Source organism: Carcharhinus amblyrhynchos, unplaced genomic scaffold (assembly GCF_965287045.1).
Source record: "Carcharhinus amblyrhynchos unplaced genomic scaffold, sCarAmb.v2.hapA chromosome_114, whole genome shotgun sequence".
NCBI classification, from domain to species: domain Eukaryota; kingdom Metazoa; phylum Chordata; class Chondrichthyes; order Carcharhiniformes; family Carcharhinidae; genus Carcharhinus; species Carcharhinus amblyrhynchos.
In genome coordinates, this window is record NW_027649854.1 from 518510 (window position 1) to 535068 (window position 16559).

General features: G+C 47.2%; 1 protein-coding gene across 1 annotated transcript in view; it reads left to right on the forward strand.

Moving 5' to 3' along the window:
- sspo (SCO-spondin) overlaps positions 1-16559 on the forward strand; it is a gene marked incomplete at its 5' end in the record, with an annotated part of 592643 nt that overhangs the window by 518032 nt on the left and 58052 nt on the right. The window contains one exon of the mRNA XM_080183006.1: positions 14724-14819. Coding sequence (XP_080039132.1) covers positions 14724-14819 — 96 coding nt within the window. The remainder of the gene's footprint in view (positions 1-14723; positions 14820-16559) is intronic.

Below are 16559 nucleotides of genomic sequence, written 5' to 3' on the forward strand. Positions count from 1 at the left end.
GCCGATTCCACTCTGTCACCACCCTCTGAGTGAAAAACTTACCCCTGATATCTCCTCTGTACTTGCTTCCCAGCACCTTAAACCTGTGTCCTCTCGTAGCGACCATTTCAGCCCTGGGAAATAGCCTCCGAGAATCCTGACACAACACGTGGATAAGCCTACGAGAGGAGAGGCTGTACTTGACCTGGTGCTGGCTAATGAACCAGGACAGGTGTCGGATCTCTCGGTGGGAGAGCATCTCGGGGATGGAGATCATAATTCTATCTCCTTCACAATAGCATTGGAAAGAGATAAGATCAGGCAGGCTAGGAAGGTGTTTGTCTGGAGTAAGGGGAAATATGAAGACATCAGGCAGATAATTGGACGAGTAAACTGGAAGGAGGTGTTCTTGGGGAAAAGTACTGAAGGAAGGTGGCGGATTTTCAAGGAATGTTTGACTGGAGCTCTGCACGATAACGTTCCGATGAGACAAGGAGGTTTTGGTAGGTCGCGGGAACCGTGGTGCACGAAGGTTGTGATGAACCTAGTCAGGAAGAAAAGGAAGGTATACAAAAGGTTCAGAGAGCTAGGAGATGTTAAGGATCTAGAGGAGTATAAGGCTTGTAGAAAGGAGCTTAAAAAGGAAATTAGGAGAGCCAGAAGGGGACATGAGAAGGCCTTGGCAGGTAAGATTAAGGAGAATCCCAAGGTGTTCTACAAATAAGTGAAGAGTAAAAGAACATAAGAAATAGGAGCAGGAGTAGGCCAACTAGCCCTTCGAGCCTGCCCCGCCATTCAAAAAGATCATGGCTGATCTGTCTTGGCTCAGTTCCACATTCCCGCCCTCTCCCCATAACCCTTAATCCCCTCTCTTATCAAAAACCCATCAACCCGAGTCTTAAAAATATTTAGCGAGGTAGCCTCCACCACTTCAACGGGCAGAGAATTCCAGAGATTCACCACCCTTTGAGTGAAGAAGTTCCTCCTCAACTCCGTTCTAAACCGCCCCCCCTTTATCTTGAGGCTATGCCCTCTAGTCCTACTATCCTTTCTGAGCGGGAAGAGTCTCTCCACCTCTATCCTATCCATCCCATTCATCATCTTATACGTCTCAATGAGATCTCCCCTCATTCTTCTAAACTCTAACGAGTACAAGCCTAATTTATTCAGCCTCTCCTCATAGCTCAACCCCCTCAACTCCGGCATCAGCCTAGTAAACCTCCTCTGCACTCCCTCCAAGGCCAAAATATCCTTGTGTAAGTACAGCGCCCAAAACTGCACACAGTACTCCAGCTGCAGCCTCACCAATGCCCTATACAGCCGCAGCAGGACCTCCCTACTTTTATATTCAATCCCCCTCACTATGAAGGCCAGCATCCCATTCGCCTTCCTGACCACCTGCTGCACCTGCAGTCTGGGTTTTTGCGACTCATGCACAAGGACCCCGAGGTCCCTCTGCACCGTCGCCTGCTGCAGTTTTTCTCCACGTAAGTAATAATCCTTCCTACCATTATTCCTACCAAAGTGGACCACCTCGCACTTGCCAACATTAAATTCCATCTGCCATTTCCTGGCCCATTCGCCCAGCCTATCTGGATCCTTCTGTAGACTCTCACCACCCTCTGCACAATTTGCCTTTCCACCAATCTTGGTGTCATGTGAAGGGATAGGACCTATAAAAGGTGAAGGGAGAAAAGTCTGTGTGGAACCGGAAGAAATGGCAGGGGTGCTTAATGAGTACTTTGCCTCGGTATTCATGGTGGAAAGTGATCTGGGAGGTTGTACTGCAGGTTTGTGGCGGACTGAAAAGATTGAGTATGTGGACGTTAAGAAAGAGGATGTGTTGGAACTTTTAAATTCTATCAAGATAGACAAGTCGCCGGGACCGGATGGGATGTACCCCAGGTTACTGTGGGAGGTGAGGGAAGTGATTGCAGAGCCTCTGGCGATGATCTTTGCGTCGTCGATGGAGACGGGAGAGGTTCCGGAGGATTGGAGGATTGCGGATGTGGTTCCTATTTTCAAGAAAGGGAACTGGGATAGCCCGGGAAATTACCGACCGGTGAGTCTAACCTCAGTGGTTGGTAAGTTGATGGAGAGGATACTGAGGGACAGGATTTATGAACATTTAGAGAAGTTTAGTATGATCAGAAATAACACGGCTTTGTCAAGGGCAGGCCGTGCGTTATGAGCCTAGTTGAGTTCTTTGAAAATGTGACTGAACACATTGACGAAGGAAGAGCGGTGGATGTGGTTTACATGGACTTCAGCAAGGCGTTTGATAAGGTCCCCCATGCAAGACTTCTTGAGAAGGTGAGAGGGCATGGGATCCAAGGGGCTTTGCCCTTGTGGATCCAGAACTGGCTTGCCTGCAGAAGGCAGAAAGTGGTTGTGGATGGATCTTTCTCTGCATGGAGGTCGGTCACCAGTGGGGTGCCCCCAGGGATTTGTCCTAGGACCCTTGTTGTTTGTCATTTTCATAAATGACCTGGGTGAGGAAGTGGAAGGATGGGTTAGTAAGTTCGCCGATGATACGAAGGTTGGTGGTGTTGTGGATAGTGTGGAGGGATGTCAGAAGTTGCATAGATAGGATGCAAGACTGGGTGGAGAAGTAGCAGATGGACTTCAACACAGATAAGTGTGTTGTGGTCCATTTTGGCAGGACCAATGGGATGAGGGAGTACAATATCAAGGGTAGGAGTCTTAGCAGTGTTGAGGAGCAGAAGGATCTTGGGGTCTGGGTCCATAGGACTCTTAAATCAGCCTCGCAGTTTTCAAACTGGAGGCCTGTGACCAATGATGTGCCTCAGGGATCAGTGCTGGGTCCACTGTTATTTGTTATTTATATTAATGATTTGGATGAGAATATAGGAGGCATGGTTAGTAAGTTTGCAGATGACACTAAGATTGGTGGCATAGTGGACAGTGAAGAAAGTTATCTCCAATTGCAATGGGATCTTGATCATTTGGGCCAGTAGACTGACGAATGGTAGATGGGGTTTAATTTAGACAAAAACAAGGTGATGCATTTTGGTAGATTGAATCAGGGCAGGACTTACTCAGTTAATGGTAGGGCACTGGGGAGAATTACAGAACAAAGAGATCTCGGGGTACATGTTCATAGCTCCTTGAAGGTGGACAGAATGGTGAAAAGGCATTCAGCATGCTTGGTTTCATCCGTCAGAACGTTAAATATAGGAGTTGGAACATCTTGTTGAAGTTGTACAAGATATTGGTAATAGTAGAGGCGGGTACATTTTTTTCTTTTAAAAAGCATTTAGGTAGTTACATGGGTATGATGGGTATAGAGGGATTATGGGCCAAATACAGGCAATTGGGATTAGCTTAGGGGCTTTAAAAAAAAAGGTGTCATGGTGAAGTTGGGCCAAAGGACCTGCTTCCGTACTGTAAGCCTCTATGACTCTATGAGGTCATATTACACTTCCCCTTTTTCTAAACTACCATTCAGATAATAATCTTCCTTCCTGTTTTTTGCCACTAAAGTGGATAACCTCACATTTATTCACATTATATGTGAATAAATGATATGCGTTATATGCATGGTAGTTATAGGACGGATGTCAGAGGTAGGTTCTTTACCCAGAGGGTGGTGAGGGATTGGAATGCCCTGCCTGCTGCAGTTGTAAATGCGCCTAGTTTGGGGGCGTTTAAGAGATCCATGGATAGGTTTATGGATGGAAAGGGATTGGTTTAGGTTAGAAGGTCATTGCTTTTTAATTGGTCGGCGCAACATCGTGGGCCGAAGGGCCTGTTCTGCGCTGTAATGTTCTATGTTCTATATTGCATTTGCCAAGTATTTGCCCATTCAACCAGCCTGTCCAAGTCACCCTGCAGCCTCTTAGCATCCTCCTGAAAGTACACACTGCCACTGAGTTATACTGTCATCTGTATCTTTGGAGATATTGCATCAATTTCTTTGTCCAAATCATTAATGTATATTGTGAATAGCTGGGATCCCAGCACTGAACCCTGTGGTACCCCACTAGTCAATCTGAAAAGGACCCGTTTATTCAGACTCCCTTTTTCCTGTCTGTCAACCAGTTCTCTATCCACCTCAATACATTACCCCCAATACCATGAGCTTTAATTAAAGGACAGGAGGTTGAAATAACTTAACGGTTTGACAATTATAAACCTTATTAAACCTCCAGAACAATCACATCTCCAACATCTCTCCCTGCCAGCTGTATTCACAGTGCCAATGGCAGGGAACCTAATCAGGTGACGCTTGGCACCACAGGTTGCGTTGTGCTGCCAGCTTCCACAAGTGAGAACACTGGTCCCAATGAGGGACAGGGGAGATTGCTGGGATAGAGATTATCTCTCTCTCTCTGTGACCCCACTGTGCAGATGGACTCTGGACTGATGAGTCTGGAGCTGAGGAGGCAGTGGCGGCTCAGGAGGGAATCACACGGACAATGCCAGAGCAGCCAATGTCAGAAGCTGCAGAAGGAGGGCAGGAGGCTGCTGGTCCAGGAAGTGGTGCACAGGGGGTTGGGGGAGGGAGGATGCGGAGACAGACACTGTGCAGGACAGGAAGGTCCTTTGAGGCCATTTGTCTGAGGCCATTTGCTGGCATTGGCTCCGTCTGTGCAAGGCGAGGGTGCTGCACCTGTGTCAAGTCCTCACAGACCTGGTGCATGGAGGGTGGGGAGTGGGATACCCACTCCCAGTGGAAGTGAAGGTGACAGCTCTGAACCTCTATGCCACTGGATCGTTCCAGGTGCACAGTGGGACATTTGGCAAATCCCAAGCTCAGTTTGAGTTATAAGGAGAGGCTGGATAGACTGGAACTTTTTTCTCTGGAGCGTAGGAGGCTGAGGGGTGATGTTATAGAGGCTTACAAAATAATGAGGGGCACAGATCAGCTAGATAGTCAATATCTTTTCCCAAAGGCAGGGGAGTCTAAAACTAGAGGGCGTAGGTTTAAGGTGAGAGGGGAGAGATACAAAAGTGTCCAGAGGGGCAATTTTTTCACACAGAGGGTGGTGAGTGTCTGGAACGAGCTGCCAGAGGTAGTACATAGAATATAGAACACTACAGCACAAACAGGCCCTTCGACCCACAAGTTGCGCCGATCACATCTATACCTACCAAGCCATAGAACTATCTGTAACTCGCAATGCCATTAGATCCCATATACTCATCCAGAAGTCTTTTAAAAGACCCCAGCGAGTTCGCCTCTACCACCACCGAAGGCAGCCGATTCCACTCACTCACCACCCTCTGAGTGAAAAACTTACCCCTAACATCTCCTCTGTACTTGCTTCCCAGCACCTTAAACCTGTGTCCTCTCGTAGTGACCATTTCAGCCCTGGGAAATAGCCTCCGAGAATCCACCCTATCTATTCCTCTCAACATTTTATAAACCTCTATCAGGTCGCCTCTCAACCTTTGTCTCTCCAGGGAGAAGAGTCCCAGCTCCCTCAACTATCTTCATAAGGCATTCCTCCCAATCCAGGCAACATCCTTGTAAATCTCCTCTGCACCCTCTCAATAGCTTCCACATCCTTCCTGTAATGAGGCGACCAGAACTGCGCACAGTACTCCAAGTGGGGTCTGACAAGGATCTTATAAAGTTGCAGCATTACCTCCCGACTCCTAAACTCAATCCCTCGATTAATGAAGGCCAGTACACCATACGCCTTCTTGACCACATCCTCCACCTGCGAGGCCGATTTAAGAGTCCTATGGACCCGGACCCCAAGATCCTTCTGCTCCTCAACACTGCTAAGACTCCTACCCTTGATATTGTACTCCTGCATCCCGTTGGTCCTGCCAAAACGGACCACTACACATTTATCCACGTTGAAGTCCATCTGCCACTTCTCCGCCCAGACTTGCATCCTATCTATGTCACGTAGTAGTAGAGGCGGTACAGTTTTGTCTTTTAAAAAGCATTTAGACAGTTACATGGGTACGATGGGTATAGAGGGACATGGGCCAAATGCGGGCAATTGGGATTAGCTTATGGGTTTCAAAAAAAGGACAGCATGGACAAGTTAGGCTGAAGGGCCTGTTTCCATGCTGTAAACTTCTATGATTTTATGACTGTGCACAGGTGTGTGTGGCAGGTCACAGATGTACATCCAGGCAGGCCGGAACATACACTTCAGAACATAGAACATTACAGCGCAGTACAGGCCCTTCGGCCCTCAATGTTGCGCCGACCAGTGGAACCAATCTAATGACCCTCTAACCTAAACTATTCCAATCTTATCCATATGTCTATCCACTGACCATTTGAACGCCCTTAAAGTTGGCGAGTCCACAACTGCCGCAGGCAGGGCATTCTACGCCCTTACTACCCTCTGAGTAAAGAACCTACCTCTGACATCTGCCCTATAATTACCACCCCTTAATTTAAAGCTATGTCCCCTCGTGTTAGCCATCACCATCCGAGGTAAAAGGCTCTCACTGTCCACCCTCTCCAGTCCTTTGATCATCTTGTATGCCTCAATCAGGTCACCTCGTAACCTTCTTCTCTCAAACGAAAATAACCTCAAGTCCCTCAGCCTTTCCTCATAAGATCTTCCCACCATACCAGGCAACATCCTGGTAAACCTCCTCCGCACCCTTTCCAATGCCTCTACATCCTTCTTATAATGCGGCGACCAGAACTGTACGTAATACTCCAAGTGCGGCCGCACCAGAGTTTTGTACAGTTGTAACATGACCTCACGGCTCCAAAATTCAATCCCTCTGCCAATAAAAGCTAACACACCGTACGCCTTCTTAACAACCTTATCAACCTGGGTGCCAGCTTTCAGGGAGCTATGCACATGTACCCCGAGTCTCTCTGCCCTTCAACACTACTAAGAGTCCTTCCAATAGCCCTATATTCTGTACTCCTGTTACTCTTACCAAAGTGAATCACCTCACACTTTTCTGTATTAAACTCCATCTGCCACCTCTCAGCCCAGCTCTGCAGCTTATCTGTGTCCCTCTGCAAACTGTAACATCTATCCTCACTGTCTACAACTCCTCCAACTTTGGTGTTGTCAGCAAATTTACTAATTCATCTTTCTACACCCTCATCAAGGTCATTTATAAAAATGACAAACAGCAGTGGCCCCAAAACAGATCCTTGAGGCACACCACTTGTAACTGAACTCCAGGTTGAATATTTCCCATCAACCACCACCCTCTGTCTTCTATCAGCTAGCCAATTCCTGATCCAAACTGCTAAATCAGCCTCAATCCCATGCATCTGCATTTTCTGCAATAGCCTACCATGGGGAACCTTATCAAATGCTTTGCTAAAGTCCATATACACCACGTCAACTGCCTTACCCTTATCCACCTCTTTGGTCACCTTTTCAAAAAACTCGATATGGTTTGTGAGGCACGACCTACCCTTCACAAAACCGTGTTGACGATCCCCAATCAATTTAGATGATTATAAATCCTATCCCTTATAATTCTTTCCAAAACTTTGCCCACAACAGAAGTAAGGCTCACCGGTTTATAATTCCCAGGATGGTCTCTACTCCCTTCTTGAACAAGTGGACAACATTTGCTATCCTCCAATATACCTGTAGCCAATGACGACATGAAGATCAAAGCCAAAGGCTCTGCAATCTCCTCCCTAACCTCCCAGAGAATCCTAGGGTAAATCCCATCCGGCCCAGGGGACTTAGCTATTTTCATACTCTCAAGAATTGCTAACACCTCCTCCTTATGTACCTCAATCCCATCTAGTCTACTACCTGGTATCGCAATATTCTCCTGGCGGAGAAGTGGCAGATGGACTTCAACGTGGATAAATGTGTAGTCGTCCATTTTGGCAGAACCAACGGGATGAACGAGTACACTATCAAGGGCAGGAGTCTTGGTAGTGTTGAGGAGCAGAAGGATCTTGGGGTCCGGGTCCACAGGACTCTTAAATCGGCCTCGCAGGTGGAAGATGTGGTCAAGAAGGCGTATGGTGTACTGGCCTTCATAAATCGAGGGATTGAGTTTAGGAGTCGGGAGGTAATGCTGCAACTTTATAAGACCCTTGTCAGGCCTCATTTGGAGTACTATGCGCAGTTCTGGTCGCCTCACTATAGGAAAGACGTAGAAGCTATTGAAAGGGTACAGAGGAGATTTACAAGGATGTTGCCTGGACTGGGAGGCATGCCTTATGAAGTTAGGTTGAGGGAACTGGGTCTCTTTTCCCTGGAGAGACATAGGTTGAGAGGCGACCTGATAGAGGTTTATAAAATGTTGAGAGGAATAGATAGGGTGGATTCTCAGAGGCTATTTCCCCGGGTTGAAATGGTCGCTACGAGAGGACACAGGTTTAAGGTGCGGGGAGGAAAGTACAGAAGTGATGTTAGGGGTAAGTTTTTCACTCAGAGGGTGGTGAGTGAATGGAATCAGCTGCCATCAGTGGTGGTGGAGGCGAACTCGCTGGGGTCTTTTAAAAGACTTCTGGATGAGTATATGGGGTTTTATGGGATTGGGGGTTATAGATAGGAGTTGATGTGATCGGCGCAACTCGTGGGCCGAAGGGCCTGTTTGTGCTGTAGTGTTCTATGTTCTATGACTACACTGACTTTTTCCTGTGTGAATACTGACGAAAAATACTCATTCAGTGCCTCTCCTATCTCTTCAAACTCCACGCACAACTTCCCACTACTGTCCCTGACTGGCCCTAATCTCGCCCTAACCAATCTTTTATTCTTGACATACCTATAGAAAGCTTTAGGATTTTCCTTGATCCTATCCGCCAAAGTCTTCTCATGTCCTCTTCTAGCTCTTCTTAACTCTCTCTTTAGCTCCTTCCTGGCTAATTTATAACTCTCCAGTGCCCTAACTGAGCCTTCACGTCTCATCTTTACATAAGTCTCCTTCTTCCTCTTCACTAGAGATTCAACTTCCTTAGTACACCACGGTTCCCTCGCTCGACCACTTCCTCCCTGCCTGACAGGTACATATATATCAAGGACTCGCAGTAGCTGCTCTTTGAATAAGCTCCACATTTCAGATGTTCCCAGCCCCTGCAATTTCCTACTCCACCCTATGTGTCCTAAATCTCGCCTAATAGCCTCATAATTACCTTTCCCCCAGCTATAACTTCTGCCCTTCGGTATATACCTATCCCTTTCCATCACTAAGGTAAACGTAACTGAATTGTGGTCACTATCACCAAAGTGCACACCTACCTCCAAGTCTAACACCTGGTCTGGTTCATTACCCAGTACCAAATCCAATGTAGCTTCACCTCTTGTTGGCCTATCTACATACTGTGTCAGGAAACCTTCCTGCACACATTGGACAAAAACTGACCCCTCTAACGTGCTTAAACTATAGCTTTTCCAATTGATATTTGTAAAGTTAAAGTCCCCCATAACAACTACCCTGTTACTTTCGCACCTATCCAGGATCATCTTTGCAATCCTTTCCTCTACATCACTGGAACTTTTTGGAGGCCTATAAAAAACTCCCAACAGTGTGACCTCTCCTTTCCTTTAATGTTGGCCAGGCACAGCAGGAGACCCGTGCTGCCAGCCTCACTGCCATTGCTGGGATGCCCCTTGTCCAGGGACTGTAGATGGGACACACATCACCCAGCGGCCCCTGTGAAGTGAGGGAGAACCACTTATCAACAGGAAGGATTTCCACTGGCTAAACATGCAGATAGTCTGTGAACATGGACTAATAATTATATAGGTATGTGCATGGCACCCAAGGAGTGTCCACGATAGCCATGTCCTGAGGTGTCCAAACATCCTCGGGCTATTTGTAGACCAACCTAAACTACTGAGATGGCTTGTGGGAGGCTACCTGCTGAGATTATGGCTGATGATGCCAGTGTAGAGGCCCAAGACTGAGGAGTAAACCAACTATAAAGAGGCCCACACTGCCACCTGATCCATTGTAGAGGTGCATAGGCCTGCTGAACATGTGGTTCCGCTGCCAGGGTCACTCTGGGGGTGCCCTCCAATACGATCCTGTGTGGACCTGCCGCACTATCATTGTGTGCTGCGTTTTACACAACATCGCATGGCAGCGGAGAGACCATCTGGAGGAGGAGGAGCCGGAGGATGGAAGACAGGTGGCGATAGTGAGGATCCAGCAGGGTAGGGCTGCAAGTCAGGATTTATTTGTAGCACCGTTCACCTAGTTGCCACTGTGCAGCATGACGGCTGCTATCATCACCCTCCCATTGCCCCCCCAGGAAATGCTGCAAATGCACCTCTAAGGGGCCAGACCTGGAGGGCCCCAGCGGGTGATACTGATGTTTTTATGCCACCCTGTTCATCTAGCTGGCCCTCAGATGCCCTGGTGTGAGGAAGGGGGGAATCGCCCGTGGCCCGCTGTGTCTCCAGGGTGGCCTGGACCCTGCCACCCATGAGGACAGACCCCTGAGCCAGACTTTCCACTGCAGACGCACCCTTGCAGTCTTGGCCTGGTTCCCATGCTGTATCAGCACCACCGCCTGCAAAAGCACTCTGTTTGACTCCCCTAAACAGCCTTGCAGTTGCAGCCTGGTTGCTGAGAGCCCTTCCACAACTAACCTCTTATCACACCCCAGGAGACACTGCAGACTCTCCCACCCAACCCCAAAATGCCCCCTCAACCCTCCTGACCCGTCACCTGCCCCACTCTCTTTCATCCCAACTTCCCATGACAGCTATCACAACTAGGGAAAGGCCTCCAGGGGAAAACAGCGACAGCCAAATCCATAGCGCCACGGTTGGTTCTGCTGCAGAGGGGAGGAGTAAAAATGTGTGCTAATGCAATAGTTTGAGGAATTCAATTGTCAGGATAGTGAAGAAGTTATACAGCATGCTTAATTACATCGGTCAGAACATTGAATACAGGAGTTGAGACGTCTTGTTGGAGTTGTACAAGACATTGGTAAGGCCACACTTGAAATACTGTGTACAGTTCTGGTCACCCTATTATAGAAAGGATATTATTAAACTAGAAAGAATGCAAAAAAGATTTATTAGGATGCTACCAGGACTTGATAGATTGAGTTATAAGGAGAGGCTAGATAGACTGGGACTTTTTTCTCTGGAGCGTAGAAGGCTGAGAGGTGATTTTATAGAGGTCTATAAAATAATGAGAGACATAAGTCAGCTAGATAGTCAATATCTTTTCCCAAAGATAAGGGACTTAATATTAGAGGGCATAGGTTTAAGATGAGAGGGGAGAGATATAGAAGGGTCTGGAGAGACAATTTTTTCACACAGAGGGTGGTGAGTGTCTGGAACAAGCTGCCAGAGGTAGCAGTAGAGGCGGGTACAACTTTATCTTTTAAAACACATTTAGATAGTTACATGAGTAAAATGGGTATGGAGGGATATGGGCCAAATGCGGGCAATTGGGACTAGCTTCAGGAATTTTAAAAAAATAGGCGGCATGGACAAGTTGGGCTGAAGGGCCTGTTTCCATGCTCTAAAACTCTATGACTCATAAGAGTGGCCTTAACCATGCTCTCAGGTTCATGTTGTGCTACATGTAACCCCACCATACTGTTCTGCAAGGGAAAAATCCCCCTGACTGTCCTATCTTGACACTATGTACACCTTGATGAGTGGAAAATGAAGATGAATGGAAAAGCAAATTGCGTGGAGGGCGTGGAAAGTCTGCAGAGAGATCTGGATAGGCTGAGCGAGTGGGCGAGGATCTGGCAGATGGAGTATAATGTTAGCAAGTGTGAGGTTATCCATTTTGGCAGAAATAATAGTCGAAGGGATTATTATTTAAAAGGTGAAAAGCTGCAGCATGCTACGGTGCAGAGGGACCTGGGGGTCCTTGTGCACAAGCCGCAAAAACCCAGTCTGCAGGTGCAGGAGGTGATCAAGAAGGCAAATGGAATGCTGGCCTTTATAGCGAGGGGGATAGAATATAAAAGCAGGGACGTCTTGTTGCAATTGTACAGGGCACTGGTGAGGCCGCAGCTGGAGTACTGTGTGCAGTTTTGGTCGCCGCACTTTTGGAAGGATATATTGGCCTTGGAGGGAGTGCAGAGGAGGTTCAGGAGGCTGATACCAGAGATGAGGGGGTTGGACTATGAAGAGAGACTAAATAGACTGGGTCTGTACTCGTTGGAGTTTAGAAGGATGAGGGGGGATCTTATAGAGATGTATAAGATAATGAAGGGGATGGATAGAGTAGAGGTAGAGAGATTCTTCCCGCTTAGAAAGGACAGCAGGACTGGAGGGCACAGCCTCAAGATAAGGGGGGCGGGGGCAGTTTAGATCAGAGTTGAGGAGGAACTTCTTCACTCAAAGGGTGGTGAATCTCTGGAATTCTCTGCCCATTGAAGTGGTGGAGGCTGCCTCGCTAAATATATTTATGTCACGGGTAGATAGGTTTTTGATAGACAAGGGAATTAAGGGTTATGGGGAGAAAGCGGGAAAGTGGAACTGATCCACTTCAGATCAGCCATGATCTTATTGAATGGTGGGGCAGGCTCGAAGGACGAGATGGCTTACTCCTGCACCTATTTATTGTGTTCTTATGTTCTTATTGATTTATGGGTAATGGTCTCTTTGCCTGAATTAGTTTTCATTGTGTTTAGCACCATCTCACTCTTTGATTGTAATTATTTCTCTGTCTTAAATTATAGAACATAGAACATTCCAGCGCAGTACAGGCCCTTCGGCCCTCGATGTTGCGCCGACCAGTGGAACCAATCTAATGACCCTCTAACCTAAACTATTCCAATGTTATCCATATGCCTATCCACTGACCATTTGAACGCCCTTAATGTTGGCGAGTCCACAACTGCTGCAAGCAGGGCATTCCACGCCCTTACTACCCTCTGAGTAAAGAACCTACCTCTCACATCCGTCCTATAATTACCACCCCTTAATTTAAAGCTATGTCCCCTCATGTTAGCCATCACCATCTGAGGAAAAAGGCTCTCACTATCCACCCTATCTAATCATCACCCTCTGATCATCTTGTATGCCTCAGTTAGGTCACCTCTCAACCTTCTTCTCTGTAACAAAAGTAACCTCAAGTCCCTCAGCCTTTCCTCATAAGACCTTCCCACCATACCAGGCAACATCCTGGTAAACCTCCTCTGCACCCTTTCCAATGCCTCCACATCCTTCTTATAATGCGGCGACCAGAACTGTACGCAATACTCCAAGTGCGGCCGCACCCGAGTTTTGTACAGTTGCAACATGACCTCGCAGCTCCGAAATTCAATCCCTCTACCAATAAAAGCTAACACACCGTACGCCTTCTTAACAACCTTATCAAACTGGGTGCCGACTTTGAGGGATATATGCACATGTACACCAAGATCTCTCTGCTCGTCAACACTACCAAGAGTCCTTCCATAAGAACGTAATAAAAACGTAAGAACATAGGAAATAGGAGCAGGAGTAGGCCATTTAGCCCTTCGAGCCTGCCCCGCCATTCAATAAGATCATGGCTGATCTGAAGTGAATCAGTTCCACTTTCCTGCTTTCTCCCCGTAACCCTTAATTCCCTTGTCTATCAAAAACCTATCCACCCGTGACTTAAATATATTTAGCTAGATAGCCTCCACCACTTCAACTGGCAGAGAATTCCAGAGATTCACCATCCTTTGAGTGAAGGAGTTCCTCCTCAACTCCCACCTAAACTGCCCCCCGCTTATCTTGACGCTGTGCCCTCTAGTCCTGCCATCCTTTCTAAGTGGTAAGAATCTCTCTACCTCTACCCTATCCATCCCTTTCATCATCTTATATGTCTCTATAAGATCCCCCCTCATCCTTCTAAACTCCAACGAGTACAGACCCAGTCTATTTAGTCTCTCTTCATAGTCCAACCCCCTCATCTCCGGTATCAGCCTAGTGAACCTCCTCTGCACTCCCTCTAAGGCCAATATATCCTTGCGCAAGTGCGGCGACCAAAACTGCACACAGTATCCAGCTGCAGTCTCACCAGTGCCCTGTACAGTTGCAGCAAGACTGCCCTACTTTTTTATTCTATCCCCCTCGCTATAAAGGCTAACATCCCACTCGCCTTCTTGATCACCTGCTGCACCTGCAGACTGGGTTTTTGTGACTCATGCACAAGGACCCCCAGGTCCCTCTGCACCGTAGCATGCTGCAGCTTTTCGCCCTTTATATAGTAATCCCTCCTACTATTATTTCTGCCAAAGTGGATAACCTCACACTTGCTAACATTATGATTACTTGTAAATACTTGTAACTCAGCCAGTCTACACTGCACTACGCTCTCTGTAGTTATTTGTTGACACTCTTATTTACCTGTGAGTGTCAGACTAACTTCACTCCGTCTATATATTCTGTGCCTGCACACCTCGCTCCATTTCATCTGATAAAGGAGCAGCGCTCCAAACGCTTGTGATTTCAAATAAACCTGTTGGACTTTAACCTGGTGACCTCTCAGCTTGTCCACCCCAGTGCAACACCAGCATCTCCACATCATAGACAAGATGAAACGAGATAAGAGAAAGATCAGAGAAAGGCTTCTCCAGAGCAGCTGGTTGGATGTCTTGGTTTTAGTAAGAAGGAAGTTCATGAGTTCCTCACTGTCATTGTTGGTGATAAGAAAGGTTTTTGAAGACTGTCTGACACTGAACCACCCTGTTGCCAACCTGTGAGTCCTATTGAGTAAATGAGAAATGTATAAAGTACAAGGAAAAACAACTGGTCATTTCAGAATTTCACCTCTGCCCCACCCACTGAGCCAGCTGCTTGTTAGTTACAGAAAGTTGTGCTCAGGACTGTTCAATGATGGAGGATTTTTGCATTGTCTTCCAGCCAGGGTTTGAATGGGAAGATGGTTGTGAGCGATGCCAATGCTTAAATGGGAGGAAGATTTGTTCTACTGGATGTCCACCACTCAACTGCCAGGAGGTGAGGAATTGTCTTATTTTTATCTCTCAATCCCTGAGGATCTGTCGCTCCCTGTTGAAATTTTTCTCCTCCTGCTCCTAATTATCTGTTCATTCGAGCAGCAACTGTGAGCAGAATCAAAGGAAACAAACAGACCAACATCACACAACGCTCCTTCCACAGAAAAACGCACACGGCACAATACAGAGCCATAGGCTGGGATCTTCCAGTCCAGCCAAAGGAAACTCACGGCAGCAAGGGGGAGCCATAGACCTCGATAGGACCAGAAGATCCAGCTGGAAGCCAATGGCAAGTTGCCTCTCTCACAGGATAACACTCCAATAGGAGGCACTGTGGGGTTAGGGTTAGTGGCATTCCCACCTTTCTATCAGAAGGTTCTGGGTCCCACCGCAAGGTTTGATCATTAAAATCAAGACTGACATTCCAGTGCGATACTGAGGGAGTGCTATACTGTTGCTGATGCCATCTTTCAGATGAGATCTTAAACCAAGGCCCAGCCCATCTGCCTGCTCAGGTGTCATAAGAACATCTGCAGAAAATGCAGATGTATGGGATTGAGGGTGATCTAGGAAATTGGATCAGGAATTGGCTGGCGGATAGGAGACAGAGGGTAGTGGTTGATGGTAAGTATTCGTCATGGAATTCAGTTACTAGCGGTGTGCCTCAGGGATCTGTTTTGGGGCCACTGCTGTTTGTAATTTTTATAAATGATCTGGATGAGGGTATAGTTGGGTGGATTAGTAAATTTGCTGATGACACCAAAGTCAGAGGTGTGGTAGATAGTGAGGAAGGGTGTCATAGTTTACAGAGAGACTTGGACAAGTTACAGAGCTGGGCCAAGAGGTGGCGGATGGAGTTTAACGCGGAAAAGTGTGAGGTAATTCACTTTGGCAGGAATAACAGATGTGTTGAGTATAGGGCTAACGGGAGGACTTTGAATAGTGTGGATGAACAGAGGGATCTAGGTGTTTGTGTACATAGATCCCTGAAAGTTGGGAATCAAGTAGATAAGGTTGTTAGGAAGGCATATGGTGTCTTGGCGTTTATTGGTAGGGGGATTGAATTTAGGAGCCGCAGCGTCATGTTGCAACTGTACACAACTCTGGTGCGGCCGCACTTGGAGTACTGTGTGCAGTTCTGGTCCCCACGTTATAGGAAGGATGTGGAGGCTTTGGAGAGGGTGCAGAGGAGGTTTACGAGGATGTTGCCTGGTATGGAGGGGAGGTCCTATGAGGAGAGACTGAGGGATTTGAGGTTGTTTTCGTTAGAAAGAAGGCGGCTAAGAGGGGACCTTATTGAAACATATAAGATGATTAGAGGTTTAGATAGGGTGGACAGTGATAGCCTTTTTCCTCAGATGGAGAAAGCTAGCACGAGGGGGCATAGCTTTAAATTAAGGGGTGGTAGTTATAGGACGGATGTCAGAGGTAGGTTCTTTACCCAGAGGGTGGTGAGGGATTGGAATGCCCTGCCTGCTGCAGTTGTAAATGCGCCTAGTTTGGGGGCGTTTAAGAGATCCGTGGATAGGTTTATGGATGGAAAGGGATTGGTTTAGGTTAGAGGGTCATTGGCTTTTTAATTGGTTGGCGCAACATCGTGGGCCGAAGGGCCTGTTCTGCGCTGTAATGTTCTATGTTCTACCTGTGACTTAAATATATTTAGCGAGGTAGCCTCCACCACTTCAACAGGCAGAGAATTCCAGAGATTCACCACCCTTTGAGTGAAGAAGTTCCTCCTCAA